The following is an 18,653-nucleotide window of genomic DNA, read 5'->3' on the forward strand; positions in this document are numbered from 1 at the left end:
TGATGATACATTTCATCTAAGGCGGAATGAATTAAGTGAGCGCTTTAGAAAAAGAGGATACAGCAACAGATTGATAAAGAAATCTATCAAAGAGGCTGAAATGTATCCAAGAGATTCTCTTTGGAGATCTAAAATTAAAACTTAACAGGAAGAACCCATTAGATATGTGGGAACCTTCAATATACATTGGAAGGAGATTAATCATATTCTGGATAAACACTGGTCTATCCTCCAGACAGATGAAGATCTAGCAAAAATACTTCCCAACAAGCCATTAACTAGCTGGAGGAGGTCCAAAAACCTACGGGACAAAGCAGTACATAGTCATCTTTCCAAACCTAGGTCAGCTGAATCAGTAAAGAAAGGATCTTTCCCTTGCGGTAACTGCAAGGCCTGTAAATGTATGATTCCTACTAGACACTTTTTTGACAAGTACAACAAGAAATGGGAAATATCCACTATGATTACCTGTACCTCTATAGGTGTTGTATACCACCTTGAATGCCCATGCTCTAAAAAATACGTCGGTAAGACATCACGTCCATTGAAGATCAGACTCTTAGAACATATTGGGAATATTCGAAATGCAAGAAAGATGCTGCCAAATTTAAAACATTGTCACCAGTAGCTAGACACTTCCTTAATCATCACAATGGGGATCCGACAGGTCTCAAGGCATTTGGTATCAAACATGTACAGCTTGGTATCAGAGGGGGAGATTTGGATCAGGAATTATTAAAATTCGAGACGAAAATGATCTTTTTACTAAACAGCATCTACCCACATGGGATGAATGAATCCAACAGCTATATCCCCTTTCTGAATTAAGTGTACATATTTAGTCCAATATGTTTCAATGACAGAGATAATCACTGACCTGTAACTATTAAATATCTCTGAGAAATATATTATTTAACATCATTAACATCTCTCTGCGTTTCTCCAATGGCTATACTCCCCCCTCAGCTGAAGTAAATATCTAGAGTCTAGACCATCATTTCCTCATGATAGAGACAACCACCGATCTTTATTCACTATATAAATTCCTTCCACATACGTCACTAAACTTTACCAATATTTTTTGTGTGCTGCTCACCAATATGTATAGATACATACACGAGTCTGCACTTACACTTTCTCTTTACACGGTTTTATAACAGTCTGGGTTTCACCAGCATTTGCTGTTTTTCACGCGTCTTCACTTTTTGTCTTTTTACACTAAGCATCTTGTTATTTTATTAAAGCAGGGATGTATTGATGCCTCAGCCTACACTATTATCTTCATATGTACTCACTCACTTTATCACTTTTTAGTGAGGGTAGGTATTAAAATTTAGCACCCATTATTGACACTCTGTAGCACATTTCAGGAACTAGTGTATAGGTGTAGAGTTTATCCTTGTCCCTTAACAAATGAAATTATAAAGAAACAGGTACCATATGGGATATATTCTGGAGATTATCCAGACCATGATCCTCTTAGAGGATTACTTGACTCATAATAGACGGAATACAGTATGGATACTTACCTTAATTTTGACATCGGATGGAAGAATTGAATTTATATTCAACACTACATAGTTAGAAAATAGATATTTATGAGTGTAGTAGATTATCTGATAGTATTACCGGGATATTTTATTTTCAGATATACTTACAGAGACAATAGATTAATTGGGTAGCTAATATATACAATACAGACAGTGGTAATAATAGGGATGAGAATCGATATAAATAGAAACAATCAGGATAGCTCTCCAACCACTTACTATATACTCTTTATTTATTCTTCATATTTATCATATTTCTTATTAATATTTCTTGTTAATTCATTTTTTATTATTATTTAGATTCTTCCCCCTTATGAGAAGTAATTCCTGCTGATATCAATAAAGCTATAATGAGACATTTAGTGGATTCAGAATGGCACCGTATTTATTATCTTCTGATGATGGGTATTATAACGGGAGTTATAGCTTAGATGTGAGGAATACAGGTTCCAGGCCACATATATGATAGAACTTGATGTCAATTTACTGACCCCGTGATCTGTATATGTATCCATATTTTGAGTGGAACAGATATATGGGCACCAGAACCTATTTGATCAAATAGGATTATGGATACATTAAATGATGCGGGGACAACATAGCGTGGCAAACAGGATCAACGAGTATGATGCTGTCGGTAATTGTTAAGTTTGTTCAATGTATACAGATACCGGGGTGCGGTGAGAAGGAAATTCCCGTCCTGTGGATATTAGATATGTTACTTCCTGACTGAGACTTGCGGGCCATGATTGGAGGAAAATATCACGTGACCGCGACCTACTGGCCGGCGGCCGCACGTGACCCGCTAAGACTTACGAGACAGAGATAGGCCGGCGGCCACACATGACTTAGAACGATGTGATGATTGGTTTATGCAAATCTGATTTATTCACGTCCAGGGAAGGCGCTCGTGTTGCTCCCTGACGAAGCTACCTGTTAGTGCAGTGAAACACGCGTGTAGGGCACAGCGTGCCTGCGTGTGTCCAATATATGATGTAATAAAAAACAAATGTGTTAATATTTATATCACCATGGCTGTTAGTCAATCACTAGAGAGGTTATTAGTATACTATATTGCAGCCAATACCACAAGGCAATACTTATTGGCAGCTGCATGAATTAATGGAATACTGAAATAGTTATTATTGTGATAATATATGAACTGTGGGGACTATATATTTTATCAGTCTCCAGGGGGTATCTAATGCATCCCTAAATCATGATATATAATATTTGAGTGGATAGAAAATACCACTCTGTATAGGCACTATCCTACACTGCATGTTTAATCACACAGTGAAATTGATATAATTCAAAAGGACACAATATATGGGGTTGATGTACATTATGATTAGGAGTGCCACCTCCTTGAATAATAGTTTTGCATTTTCGAATGAAACAGAGAATGAACTCAAGTTACTGTGACATATTGCAGTTCATAGAACCTATTTAGGTCATATGTGGGTTATTAGAGATTATAATCTGGGATTGCCATATTCCCTTTAAAGACCGGCACAGATATGGGGATTCCTATATCCCTTAAGCAAATTTGAACTGTAATATCTAGAACCTATTTGGGTTGGAAATATATGTGGATTATTGGAGATCAAAACTGGGACTGCCATATCCCTTAAAAAATCCATACGAAGTGGGGACTGCCATATCCCTTGAGTAAAGAAAAATCTATCCCTGTTTTCCCCATATACATGCCCAGATAACGATGTGTGCAATAATGAGTGTGGGATAATATATTCTTGTGCCAAGATTATCTCAGAGACCTTGATACCCATTTTTTCAGCTGACCTTGATCTAGAAGTACATCAATATATAAGTATATTGGCGACAATTGGTGTCACATACTATCTAATTAACTCTCTATCATATTTAATTTATATATTTATATCTACTGACACTCACAGTCCCCATATTTGGGAGTATTTCTCAGGGGATATTTCTGTGGAGTGAATAAAGATATATATGAGATAGTATTGACTCTCTGGAATTATCAGCCGGGAGAGTGCTAACTATCAACATCTGCTGTAACAGCCACTATCTAAACAGAATCATACCTATAATGGATCAAATATTGGTGATTTCTGAATAGATATAAGAATCTTATGAGTGATATATATAAAACACACGCAGGACATGCTTTTTAAATCTCTTTATTCACCATTTCCTATCTTGTAGGTTTCACATACATGTTAGTTTGTTTGATTTTAACTCTTATGTTTCACTGTAGTTTGGGTCAATGAAATTATATATTTTAATGTATACTTAATAAAGGTTAAATTTTATGATTAATTAATCCTTTCTAGTGCGTCAACTATACAGTTTCTTCTTACTTTTCCTTCCAATCCTATTGCAGAGCTAAACACACAAGAAATGTTCTTCAAATGGATCATCAGCCCCACAATGTCTGAGTACATACACATTTGAGTACTATAAAAACAGCAGAATAAACTATATTTGAATAGAGTGGGTTTTGTCATATACAGTTGAAAATTATACTGCAATAGAGGGTAACACAAGAGTGATAATGAAACACTATTGAAAGACAAGTTAGATTTTTTCTTTATTAAATATGCCTGTCAGACAGCATTGATGGAACGGTTTGTGCATATATATATATATATATATATATATATATATATATATATATATATATATATATATATATATATATATAAATAGTGGTATTATCTGCTCATAGGTAACGTTTTAACATGACAGTTGTGTTAATTTGGAGAAAATTTTAATGAATTGATTTAATTATACAGTACATGTTGATTATTCTAGCAGATGACTAGAGGTAGTATACATTACAAGTATAACAGGATATTAGAAGTCTGAGGAGTTCTACTTCCATATTAAAGCACACGTCCATGTACTCAGAGACTCCTTACATCTCACACCCTGGGATGTTATTCCTTATAATATATGAATAGGGTCTTTTTACAAGTAAATTGAACATTTAACTGTGACACGTGTTTATGTTTGGTATGAGATGAATCTGATGGTGGAAGAGAGGAATGAAGTATTGTTCAACCTCAATGTGTAGACAAAACTGTGACGTACTGTATATTCTATTCACTCTCTGGCATATATCCTAAAATGACTATGAAATGGGATACATCTCCCAGATACATGTATAATTGCTAAGCCTTCATTCTGTACCTAAGACATTATGTACTGGGGAGGTTTGATATTTTCTTTCTACTTACAGATGTGTCCTCTTACATCTTTGCTCTGTGCACTACAAGTTGTGTTACACAACGCGCAAATGCCATGTGACTGTAGCGATGTGCCTTTTTTGCGTTTTTCCCGCAAAAATGTGTCTTAGTCGCAATGTAACGCAATGGGACGTACAAGCAGCTTTTGCCGATTACAATGATATGCAGCATGCCTTTATTCTGTGTGTGACTGCATTGTATTCGCATACAAAATGCTATGCAAGTGTTTTCCTGGAAACACTGCAACGTGACTTTATCAGATGCAATTACAGCCGCAATTACACACAGAATATAGGCATGCTACGTATCATTTTAATCAACCGGATCTGCTTGTGCGTTCTTTTGAAACTAAGATGCATTTTTGCGATGAAAACTGCCAAAAAAAAAAAAAAATTTGCGCTACAGAGTCCTGCCACAGTATGGTGCGACTTAAAGAGCTGTCTAGCGTGACTGCAGCAAGGATGTAAGAGGACACATCTGTATGTTCAAAACACCAAAGTGTTATGGCAAACACACAGGTTATATGTAAATATTCTGTCTAGAGAGACAGAATATGGCACACGAGCTTCCACCATGTTACCCATACAGTAGTTGTATTATGCTTAGCGAGAAAAAGACCCAACACCAAATGGCCAGCCAGGGAGACTAAGTCATCACTAGCAATGTTTACAAGCTGCTTACATTAGAAATCCACATAAGGAGTCAGTGCCATCACCACTATACAAGTAAGGGTAACCACTCATGAACATGGTGCACTGCCAGCACTGCGTTCATCACAATTTAAAGGGACTCTTAACAGGGTGATCTTTTAAGCCCTATGGGAAATAATTTCTCTATACTTGTGGAATTCTAGACAGGCTCTGAATAGATGCTGTTCTATATTTGGTCTCTCCAGCAAAAAGTAAAGGGGCTTACACACTGGGCGTTTTGAACATCATTTTTTTTTTACTTCACACTGGACAATATCGATGGTCAATTTGGACGATATGAGAGTACATACATCTATATCGTCCAAATTGACTGGCATGTATCAACGATGATCTTCAACAATGAACGATTGCAGGCACGCACATCCACACTGAATGATATGAACGATTTTGTTCATATCTTTCAAGATATCGCGCAGAGTGTAGGCCCCTTAAGACAGAAAAACCATTCCACATACAGATCCTCAAATGGATGCATTACCTCCCAAGCATACGCAAGGTAATAATCACAAGGAACCTGGTTCTAAACAAACAAGGTTCCAATGTCCTGAAGATTGGTTCAGCCCATCTATAGCTGTTTCCACTGTATATCTGACAGATTACCTTTAAAGACAGAGGTAGCGAAGCTTCTAAAATTGCAGAGTAGCAATTGGGCTGCTAAACATAGCCAATCGCATGATGACCTGACAAAAGAATATGTATAGTATAGGGGACCCGGACTGTTGGTTGACACACATTAGGTCAATAGTCATTAGGTCGATCCCATATGGGTCGACAGACACAAGGTTATCATAGACAAAAGGTTGACATATGAAATATAGACACTGAGGAAGGTTGACTGGTTCAAAAGGTCGACAGGTTTAATATGGTTGACGTGACACTGGTCGACACTTTTTTTTTTTTTTTGGTGTTAATTTTTTTAACTTTTTGCTTCCTTGACTATAGAAGTCACAAATCATAAGCTTCAGTACCCTTGAGGAGAACGAAGCGAGACACAGTACCCAAAGTGTGGCGAGCGAAGCAAGGCCACAAGGGGATGCATTTCAACAATTGCCAAAACTATCCACACTAACCCCAAAAATGAACAGAAAGAAAAGAAAGTGTGTCGCCCATTGTCATGTTGACCTTTCAACCTTTTGTCCATGTAAACCTAGTGCCTATTGACCTAATGCATGTAGATCTCCTATACCTCAACCAATAATATAGCACCTTTGAACCATAAAGGCCTATGGAAAAGCTTCTACTGCATGACTTCTAATAAGTGCCTCGATTCCCTTTATTCCCCTGTTAGCATTATTAGGATGTTACTCACACACTGATTAAAACACTATGTAAAATACAGTCAGAAGACCAATCATTCACAAAATAAATCAAGTGACAGGCGTTTCCTAGTACCCTTTAGATTCCCAGCACCCTGAAAGCATAGTTGGAGATGGTTTCCTCGCGGACATGTCAGTAATGGGGGTCACAGTCTTCCACAAGGCTGTCAGTGATATAGTTAATGTGCCAGATGTGTTCATTATAAAGCTTCTCAGAGGCGGTATTGACTGTCCAAGCCACAACTTCAATGCCTCTTTCGTTCCACATGTTCACATAATCTCTGTGGAATAGAGAGACAAATTACATTCTAGTCTTCCATGCGCAAGAGCACGTTTCATTTCTGAATGACAGTATTGGCTCCATTATCATGTGGCCTTACACGGGGCATTCAGAACCAGACATATGTGTAATTATTTATGGGGTGGGTGTGGGGTGCGGTGGCCCCTATATCGGTATGGCTGGGCGGCTTCAGGTCGGCACACCCTAACACTTTATTAACACTTATGATTTTCCCTATCACTTTGTATATATTTTTTATTTTAATCGCACTTCACTTATACAGCACTTATGTGCTTCGTATTAACCCTTATTAATTTTCACCTGTGTGCTGACCTGGGGTAGCCGACCTGTGCCGACGTGATGGGGTCCTGCACCCCGCACCCATACCTAGTATTAGGGACCCCCAGTGACGGAGACGCCTTGCCGATCGGCCTGGGGGCTTAACCCTATATCTGCAGATATACGTAACTAAGATCTCCGTATTATCTGATTATTATGTAGTAGTATTTTTCACTCAGTGTGCATTAGGGAACACAAATTGTTTTTTCTTTGACAGTATTGGCTCCTCAGCTACTGGTGTCCACAGGACTATTATTTAATGGCAATCTGTATAAACTATTTCTAATATCACCTATTTCAGTAAATGTACCCACTTTCCCATGATCCAATGCAGAATTAGATGTTAGGGTTTAATGCAAATGCTGCATTGGAAGTAATGATGTAGTATATTTGCTTACGTCATGCATCGGAACTATATAAACCATTATTTTACTAGTGCTCTTGTAAGAAATCTGTCCCCATGATTCTACAGCCCTACCACAGCCAGTCCAGTAATGTACAGCGACTCTTCCAATGGCAACATGAACTTACTTTGAGATATAATTCTTCTGCATCAAAAAGGCAGATACTCCACACAGATGCCACAGGACGTTGTGCAATGACCAGTCCAGCAAGACATCCATGGAGATGTAGAAGTAATGTTTCATCATGGAGCTAAAACGTGGTTCACCATCCCCCAGGTGGCTGAGGCTCCATGGTCTGTGTGTCAGAGCCGTCACTACATTCATGTCTGCTTGTCTCATCTGTAAACATGAACTTCAATTTAGGATGATGTAGAGAGCAGCTCATGTGCCACACAAATTACACATACAGCGGGAGGCATTATGGAAACCTTTCTGAGTTTTACTATAATGCATTCTGAAGGCCGGGAAGGTCTGAATTAAGCATATGCCAGCAATACATGAATTATACACTAAGAAGCAGAATAAATGTCATTTAAAGTATGGCAATATTTGAATACAAAGTAAAATTCAGTTCAGTTTTTCCTTACTTTATAAATTACACTTGGCTCAAAAGAACAGACAATGCTGCTGTTGTAGAGACGGGGAAAGTCAGCGTACAGTTTCCTGAGAGCTTCCACAGCCTAAGGAAGAAAAAATAAGATTTTACTCACCGGTAAATCTATTTCTCGTAGTCCCTAGTGGATGCTGGGAACTCCGAAAGGACCATGGGGAATAGCGGGCTCCGAAGGAGGCTGGGCACTCTAGAAAGATTTATGACTACCTGGTGTGCACTGGCTCCTCCCACTATGACCCTCCTCCAAGCCTCAGTTAGGACACTGTGCCCGGACGAGCTGACATAATAAGGAAGGATTTTGAATCCCGGGTAAGACTCATACCAGCCACACCAATCACACCGTACAACTCGTGATATTATATCCAGTTTGACAGTATGAAAACAACTGAGCCTCTCAACAGATGGCTCAACAATAACCCTTTAGTTAGCAATAACTATTTACAAGTATTGCAGACAATCCGCACTTGGGATGGGCGCCCAGCATCCACTACGGACTACGAGAAATAGATTTACCGGTGAGTAAAATCTTATTTTCTCTGACGTCCTAGTGGATGCTGGGAACTCCGTAAGGACCATGGGGATTATACCAAAGCTCCCAAACGGGCGGGAGAGTGCGGATGACTCTGCAGCACCGAATGAGAGAACTCAAGGTCCTCCTCAGCCAGGGTATCAAATTTGTAGAATTTTGCAAACGTGTTTGCCCCTGACCAAGTAACAGCTCGGCAAAGTTGTAAAGCCGAGACCCCTCGGGCAGCCGCCCAAGATGAGCCCACCTTCCCTGTGGAATGGGCTTTCACTGATTTAGGATGCGGCAGTCCAGCCGCAGAATGCTCCTGCTGAATCGTGTCACAGATCCAGCGAGCGATAGTCTGCTTAGAAGCAGGAGCACCCAGCCTGTTGGGTGCATACAGGATAAATAGCGAGTCAATTTTCCTGACTCTAGCCGTCTTGGAAACATAATTTTTCAAGGCCCTGACTACGTCCAGTAACTTGGAATCCTCCAAGTCCCTAGCAGCCGCAGGCACCACAATAGGTTGGTTCTAGTGAAAAACTGATACCACCTTAAGGAGAAACTGGGGACGAGTCCTCAATTCTGCCCTATCCATATGGAAAATCAGATAAGGACTTTTATATGACAAAGCCGCCAATTCTGATACACGCCTGGCCGAAACCAAGGCCAATAACATGACCACTTTCAACGTGAGATATTTTAGATCCACGGTTTTTAGTGGTTCAAACCAATGTGATTTTAAGAAACTCAACACCACGTTGAGATCCCAAGGTGCCACTGGAGGCACAACTGGGGGCTGAATATGCAGCACTCCTTTTACAATGTCTGAACTTCAGGTACTGAAGCTAATTTTTTTCTGGAAGAAAATCGACAGAGCCGAGATCTGTATCTTAATGGAGCCTAATTTTAGGCCCATAGACACTCCTGCTTGTAGGAAATGCAGAAATCGACCTAGTTGAAATTCCTCTGTTGGGGCCTTTTTGGCCTCACACCAAGCAACATATTTCCGCCATATGCGGTGATAATGTTTTGCAGTAACATCTTTCCTGGCTTGAATCAGCGTAGGAATGACTTCCTCCGGAATGCCCTTTTCCTTTAGGATCCGGCGTTCAACCGCCATGCCATCAAAACGTAGCCGCGGTAAGTCTTGGAACAGACAGGGCCCCTGCTGCAGCAGGTCCTGTCTGAGCGGCAGAGGCCATGGGTCCTCTGATATATAGTTTCTTGAAGTTCTGGGTACCAAGCTCTTCTTGGCCAATCCGGAACCACGAGTATCGTTCTTACTCCTCGCCTTCTTATTATTCTCAGTACCTTTGGTACGAGAGGCAGAGGGGGGAACACATAAACCGACTGGTACACCCACGGTGTTACCAGAGCGTCCACAGCTATCGCCTGAAGGTCCCTTGACCTGGCGCAATATCTTTTATAGCTTTTTGTTGAGGCGGGACGCCTTCATGTCCACCTGTGGCCTTTCCCAATGGTGTACAATCCTTTGGAAGACTTCTGGATGAAGTCCCCACACTCTCGGGTGGAAGTCGTGTCTGCTGAGAAGATCTGCTTCCCAGTTGTCCACTCCGGGAATGAACACTGCTGACAGTGCTAACACATGATTTTCCGCCCATCGGAGAATCCTTGTGGCTTCTGCCATCGCCATCCTGCTTCTTGTGCCGCCCTGTTGGTTTACATGGGCGACTGCCGTGATGTTGCCTGATTGGATCAGGACCGGCTGGTACTGAAGCAGAGGCCTTGCCTGACTCAGGGCATTGTAAATGGCCCTCTGTTCCAGAATATTTATGTAGGGAAGTCACCTGACTTGACCAAAGTCCCTGGAAGGTTCTTCCCTGTGTGACTGCCCCCCAGCCTCAAAGGCTGGCATCCATGGTCACCAGGACCTAGTCCTGTATGTCGAACCTGCGGCCCTCTTGAAGATGGGCACTCTGCAGCCACTACAGTAGAGATACCCTGGTCCTTGGAGACAGGGTTATCAGCCTAATGCATCTGAAGATGCGACCCGGACCACTTGTCTAACAGGTCCCCCTGAAAAGTTCTTGCATGGAACCTGCCGAATGGGATTGCTTCGTAGGAAGCTATCATTTTTCCCAGGACTCGCGTGCAATGATGCACCGATAACTGTTTTGGCTTCAGGAGGTCTCTGACTAGAGATGACAGCTCCTTGGCTTTCTCCTCCTGGAGAAACACTTATTTCTGGTCTGTGTCCAGAACCATCCCCAGGAACAGTAGATGCGTCGTAGGAACCAGCTGTGACTCTGGACTGTTTAGAATCCAACCGTGCTGTTGTAGCACTTTCCAAAATAGTGCTACCCCGACTAGCAACTGCTCCTTGGACCTCGCCCTTATAAGGAGATTGTCCAAGTACGGGATAATTAAAAACTCCCCTTTTCGAAGGAGTATCCTCATCCCGGCCATTACCATGGTAACACTTTCGGTGCCATGTACAGTCCAAACGGCAGAGTCTGGACTTGGTAATGGTAATTCTGTACCACAATCTGAGGTACTCCTGGCGAGGATAGTAAATAGGGACATGCAGGTAAGCATCCTTGATGTCCCGGGATACCATGTAATCCCCCTCGTCCAGGCTTGCAATAACCGCCCTGAGCGATTCCATCTTGAACTTGAATTTTTTATGTATGTGTTCAAGGATTTTAAATATAAAAAAGGGTCACACCGAACCATGCGGTTTCGGTACCCCAAAACCGTGTGGAATAGTAACCCCGTCCTTGTTGGAGTAGGGGCACCTTAAGTATTACCTGCTGGGAATACAGCTTATTAATTGCCTCCAGCACAGCCTCCCTGCCTGAGGGAGTTGTCGGCAAGGCATATTCGAGGAAACGGCGGGGGGAAGACATATCGAATTCCAGCTTGTACCCCTGACATACTACTTGAATGAAACAGGGATCCACCTGTGAGCGAGCCCACTGATCGCTGAAATTTTTGAGACGGTCCCCCACCGTACCTGGCTACACCTGTGGAGCCCCCGCGTCATGCTGTGGACTCAGAGGAAGCGAGAGAAGAATTATGATTCTGGGAACAGGCTGACTGGTGCAGCTTTTTCCCTCTTCCCTTGTCTCTGTACAGAAAGGAAGAGCCTTTGACCCGCTTGCTTTTCTGAAGCCGAAAGGACTGTACCTGATAATACAGTGCTTTCTTAGTCTGTGAGGAAAATTGAGGTAAAAATATTTCTTCCCAGCTGTTGCTGCGGATACGAGGTCCCAGAGACCATCCCCAAATAATTCCTCACCCTTATAAGGCAGAATCTCTATGCGCCTTTTAAGGGCAGCATCACCTGTCCAGTGACAGGTCTCTAATACCCTCCTGACAGAATGGACATTACATTCATTTTGGATGCCAGCCGGCAAAATATCCCTCTGTGCATCCCTCATATATAAGACAACGTCTTTAATATGTTCTCATGTTAGCAAACTAGTATGTTTGACAGGGTCACCGACCACGCTGCAGCAGCACTCTCTGCAGGTTTCAGTCTAGTACCTGAGTGTGTAAATACAGACTTCAGGATAGCCTCCTGTTTTTTATCAACAGGTACCTTCAAAGTGGCCGTTCCTAAAACGGCAGTGCCAAACCTATTTTGACAACCGTGTGAGCGCCTTATCCACCCTAGGGGATATCTCCCAGCGTAACTTATCCTCTGGCGGGAAAAGGTACGCCATCAGTAACTTTTTAGAAATTACCAGTTTCTTATCAGGGGGAACCCACGCTTTTCACACACTTCATTCATTCATCTGATGGGGGAACAAAACACTGCCTGCTTTTTCTCCCCAACATAAAAACCCATTTTTAGAGGTTAATGTCAGAAATGTGTAACACATTTTTTATTGCCGGGATCAAGTCACGGATGTTCCTAGTGGATTGTGTATATGTCTCAACCTTGTCGACACTGGAGTCAGATCCGTGTCGACATCTGTGTCTGCCATCTGAATGAGCGGGCGTTTTTGAGCCCCTGATGGCCTTTGAGACGCCTGGGCAGGCACGGGCTGAGAAGCCGGCTGTCCCACAGCTGTTACGTCATCCACCCTTTTATGTAAGGAGTTGACACTGTCGGTTAATACCTTTTACCTAACCATCCACTCTGGTGTCATCACATTTATCGGCATCTGCTCCGTCACTATATAAGCCTCCTCCTCAAACATGTCGACACAGCTGTACCGACACACCGCACACACACAGGGAATGCTCTGACTGAGGACAGGACCCACAAAGCCCTTTGGGGAGACAGAGAGAGAGTATGCCAGCACACACCAGAGCGCTATATAATGTGGGGATTAACACTATAACTGAGTGAATTTTCCCCCATAGCTGCTTGTATATAGTATATACAATATTGCGCCTAAATTTAGTGCCCCCCCTCTCTTTTTAACCCTCTGAGCCTGAAAACTACAGGGGAGAGCCTGGGGAGCTTTCTTCCAGTTGCACTGTGAAGAGAAAATGGCGCCAGTGTGTCTGAGGGAGATAGCTCCGCCCCTTTTCCGCGGCCTATTCTCCCGCTTTATCCAGGATTCTGGCAGGGGTATTTACCACATATATAGCCTCTGGGGCTATATATTGTGGTATTTTTGCCAGCCAAGGTGTTTTTATTGCAGCTCAGGGCGCCCCCCCCCAGCGCCCTGCACCCTCAGTGACCGGAGTGTGAAGTGTGCATGAGGAGCAATGGCGCACAGCTGCAGTGCTGTGCGCTACCTTGGTGAAGACTGATGTCTTCTGCCGCCGTTTTTCCGGACCTCTTCTTGCTTCTGGCTCTGTAAGGGGGCCGGCGGCGCGGCTCCGGGACCGAACACCAAGGACTGGGCCTGCGGTCGATCCCTCTGGAGCTAATGGTGTCCAGTAGCCTAAGAAGCCCAATCCGGCTGCAAGCAGGCGAGTTCGCTTCTTCTGCCCTTAGTACCTCGCTGCAGTGAGCCTGTTGCCAGCAGGTCTCACTGAAAATAAAAAACCTAATTCTATACTTTCATTCTAGAGGCTCAGGAGAGACCCTAGTGTGCATCCAACCTCGGCCGGGCACAAGATCTAACTGAGGCTTGGAGAAGGGTCATAGTGGGAGGAGCCAGTGCACACCAGGTAGTCATAAATCTTTCTAGAGTGCCCAGCCTCCTTCGGAGCCCGCTATTCCCCATGGTCCTTACGGAGTTCCCAGCATCCACTAGGACGTCAGAGAAACACTAGTTATTGCTGCATTATGGCTACAGAATAACTACCTACACACATACTGTAAATGGCTGTGAACATGGATGGGAGTATAAGCCTACAGTGAGATTTAGGAGACACACATAGATTTATACGAATGCAGACTCAGCATGTGCTCAGTGGGAGGTGACATTTGTGCTCTACTGGTCTCCTATTGGCTGAAAGCAACAGGGGGCAATAGGAAACAGTTTCTACTGATAACTAAAGAAATGGAGGAGTTGGCCATAGGACCAGACGTATGCTTTTGTTTTAAGCTGTAAAGCAAATAAGCAGAACAGATTGGTTGCTATGGACAAAGACTACTGCACAGCTACATGTGGGAAGCAGAGGTACTTTATCATCAGAATAACGAAGAAGACTTACGTTAAAAAGAATTAAAACTATTTCAGGAAGTCTGCATGTGAGTGGCTTGGGAACAAAGTCCCCGAATCAGTACCCTCCATCTATCTGCCACTGCTAACAAAGCACTCTCTATAACGGAATGGGATGTAGTTAACATTCCGGCTGTAGGGATCTCGGCAGTCAGGATACTGACGCCGGAATCCTGACAGCCAACAATGCTGCCAGACGGAATCCCGGCACAACAGGGCTACTCCCACTCGTGGGTGTCCATGACACCCATAGAGTGGGAATACATCCTGTGGCGAACGAAGCGAGCCCGCAAGGGGACTCTTAGCGCTCGCCCCAGTGCCGGCATTCTGGCGGATATTGACAGCCGCCATCCCGTCTGCCGGTATAACGTATCACACCCAACAGAATGTCTGTAGCACAAGTCAGGAGTGAAAGAGATTTGATTAACAAATAGATCTAGGGTGTTAAAGATAATTCAGAGCATTTTATATGAATTTTGAGATATTAAGAGTACAAAGAATCTTATTACATTGGTTTAGTATTCATTTAGAGGATCTATATTCATTTTGTATGTTGAATATAAATGGGCGGGAGTCAGTTTTGCATTCAAATATCTTTTATTAACAACATAGTATGTTGGGAAGGGTTGGGTATGCATGACAGCAACACTGGAGTCCCGGCTTGCAGATGCCCGGCAGCTACTGCAGCATAGGTCCGGCTTCAATATAGCGTTTTCACATAAAAAATGTATCACGCTTTATTATGTGAAAACGCTATATTGAAGCCGGACCTACGCTGCAGTAGCTACAACATGGGATCATTTTTTCCTCTTTTTGCTGAACCAATTAGCATATTATTATGCCGATTAAATAAATATAAGTCAATCAAGCAGTGTGACTTAAGAAAATATTTGTTTAGTTACAGGATTTAGTAAAACATTCACATTTAATAATATTCACCACAAAGACAGCTGTATGTCTATAAAATAACTTTTGGGGTATTTGATATAGATACTTACCTGGTATGTATGTATGTATGTATGTATGCCTGATAGACACATATTTATACCCCTCATATTTTAATGAGAATATTAAAAGTTACGTTTTTATATAATTAATCATATCGATGTAATATAATTTAATCTAAAAGAGTGCTCCAAAAAGGCAATCACTCCCCTTTTTTTGGAAACTGACGATCTTTGTTTCTTTTCATATAAATAAGGCATTGTTTACCAAAAACAAATCAGAGTAAAATATGCAAAAATAAATAAATAAGGAAAATAAAAAATGTTTCACTCTGGCGCATTAAAATATTGAAAACAAATTAAGACGGCACAGCTGGAATTGTGTGTCCCCAGCCCTAGTCCTTTCAGCAGAACGAACCTGCAGTTAGGGAGCCCGTAACATCATGAGGATACACAGGCTGAACCTGATGTACCAAGGCCCCTTATGCTCCTATGATATCCCAGGCATACCACTCGCTGAAAAAGACAGTGGAGCCTCAGCAGCAAGCACCACTTCTCTCCTAATCTAATCCCCTCCACCACTCATTAGATCCCCCCACTCACTGCGAGACAGCATCAGAACGGCAGATTCTTGTGCAAACCCTTGTGCAAACGTGCACTCCACACCTCATACTGTAAAGCACTTTCTCACTGCTTTAAGTGCAAACACAGATTGATCAGCCCACTGTTAACCCAGTGACCAGCTCCTGCTGGCTCCAAACAATAAAAGTGAAGAGCCTGAGCTGTGGGCGGGGTATGAGGGAAGAGGGTCCAGTTCATCCTGGGAGCTCCTAAAAAGATTAACTATTTGGTGCCTGTCCTGATCTCCACCAGCATACCCCAAGGTCATCCCAGTGGATCATATAGACCTTGAATAAAAAAAAAAGTGAAGAGTTATGGTAAAACTTCCCTACATTATTTTTTCACTGCTTTAAGTGCAAACACAGATTGATCAGCGGTGCCACGTTAATACTTCGTCCTCTCCAAGATTTCCTGTACACTTGGTGACTCACTGTTCAAATTAATTAGGGACTAAGCAGAAGTTTGGCAGACACCGTTCTACTGCACCATAGAGCTCCACACATTAATTCATGAGTCTTTATAATCACTTTGAGTGCCAAGTCTGCCCCTACCCAGCTATTTCATAATGCCATATCAGCTTGAAAGAGTTTCTGGTGCGAACGCTGTACTTATGTAAAAGGATCATATTAAGACAGGGAGATATCAGACAGGGTAAAGGGTACTATTACGGTTGTGTGAGCTGCTGGTCACTGATTTTACAGTAAGTAATAGTAAGATATGTTATAACAAATGTGGCTGTAGAATATACAGGTTATACAGTATGACTGTTGGATATTGGGTATACATTATGCTGTGTTAAGTATTGGACCAAAGCCTGCATCCTCTGAAAGTATATTAGTGAAAAGAGAAATTAAGCAGCACCCAGTAACTTCCATAAACACACTGAGCAGCAGATCACACACCACTGTATCCGCTAGTTCAGTATAGAAGAACTAGCAGCCCGATGTGTGGGATAACTGGTGAGCGGTGATTTGGGTAATGAGCTGCATATAGGACCTCTGCTGGTTCCGACTGTCAGAACGTACAATTACCTGGGTAGCATGGCCTTTAACATCAAAGTAAATAATTAGATTGTGCTGCATACATTCTTTTACCGCCTCCACCAAAGTTGGAACTTTTTCGGCAGTATACACATGCCTGCAAAACAAAGAAACACGAGGGGGTAAACGTGATACGGTCCGAGTTGCCGGAGGTCCGGGATTTCGTCCGAGAATGGCCGTATTTTTAAAGCAGTAATCATTTATAAGGCAAGACCAACCTAATTTTGCATTGTAAATGATTATCACTTTAAAAAAAAAACAACGGCCATTTCCGGACAAAATCCCAGACCTCCGGCAACTCGGACCCTATTCCATTTACCTCGATATTTCATAAAACTTTAACTTACTTATTTAGCAAATAAACCACATGGAATTGTTCTACTTTGATCGATATGCTGGTATTCATGCAAACAGAAAATGTTTCTTCTGCGCATGCGTCCGAGTCGCCCCATGTGTAACCATTCCGATTGTATATGTACACAGTCACAGTACCGATTTGGATGACCAGTATCAGAAATATAAGGGGCATTACCGGACGGTGACTAGGAGGTAACGGGGTGGTTTACGGAGATGTTGCATCTTACGGGTGTGTCACGGAAAGCGGTAATATACTAAGACGATGAACAGCTCACATAGAAGGCCATACTCCGACAAGGGAAACTGCTATAGGGCTGGTGCAACTTTCGATGGAAACGCACCAAGTGGTTTCTCAGCATCTACTGACGCAGACAGTGGGCATCACAGTACTTGTGCATTTGATTACATTGGGCGGTATTCAATGGTTTTGCCCGCCCAAACTCCCATCTAAAGTTACAGGAGATTACAGTGTGCAATTCAATTATTTTTTTTGTGCTGATTGCACCCATAAAGGTCGGGTTTAGCCATGTAAAACAGCTTAAGGCGACCAATGTGCTGGGTGCATTTCAGCTCGCCACCCCCGGGGGATGTGAGCTAAAATGCAGATGCCGGCAGCCATTGCACCCAAACGGAGTTACAATTAAATAGCTCCCTTGGATGCCATCTAGGGGCTGCTGGCGGACAAAACATTTGAATTCCCTCCATAGATGTACACTATGATAGGACTTTGCAGTAGCATTTACATAAAAACGCAGACACAACTGTGGCAGAATAGCCAGAATCAGTCCCATAGTGTCTGATTACAGGAGGAAATCCTCACCTGTTTTTCACAGCTAATTGAATTGCAACCTATAGGGTCACAGGGTCAGTTCAATTTTCTGCGATGTAAGAGCACACATTGTGTACACGAGGTGCAGTGTGCAGAAATCCCGCATATACAGTCGGCTTACACTGGATGGGGATGCAAGGTGAAGTGCACAATATACTGGCGATGAAGGGTATCATTGCTGGCGATCAAACACCAGCACATCACCTATACGTCACTTCTAAAGGCCCATACACACTAGAAGACTTGAAAGATGAGCCATTTTCCTTGAACTCAATGACAAACGAGATTAAGTGAACACACTGAGTTTTTTTACAAATG

General features: G+C 42.4%; 1 protein-coding gene across 1 annotated transcript in view; it reads right to left on the minus strand.

The window, feature by feature from the left end:
• Positions 1-3,699: 3,699 nt before the first annotated feature.
• The window catches only part of GDE1 (glycerophosphodiester phosphodiesterase 1), a 53,935-nt gene continuing 38,981 nt past the window's right edge, over positions 3,700-18,653 (minus strand). Inside the window, exons 3-6 of the mRNA XM_063913003.1 lie at positions 17,141-17,246; positions 8,420-8,512; positions 7,960-8,171; positions 3,700-7,090 (exon numbers count right to left, since the gene is read on the minus strand). Coding sequence (XP_063769073.1) covers positions 6,943-7,090; positions 7,960-8,171; positions 8,420-8,512; positions 17,141-17,246 — 559 coding nt within the window. The 3' untranslated portion in view covers positions 3,700-6,942. The remainder of the gene's footprint in view (positions 7,091-7,959; positions 8,172-8,419; positions 8,513-17,140; positions 17,247-18,653) is intronic.

The sequence above is a fragment of the Pseudophryne corroboree genome, chromosome 1, assembly GCF_028390025.1.
Source record: "Pseudophryne corroboree isolate aPseCor3 chromosome 1, aPseCor3.hap2, whole genome shotgun sequence".
NCBI classification, from domain to species: Eukaryota; Metazoa; Chordata; class Amphibia; order Anura; family Myobatrachidae; genus Pseudophryne; species Pseudophryne corroboree.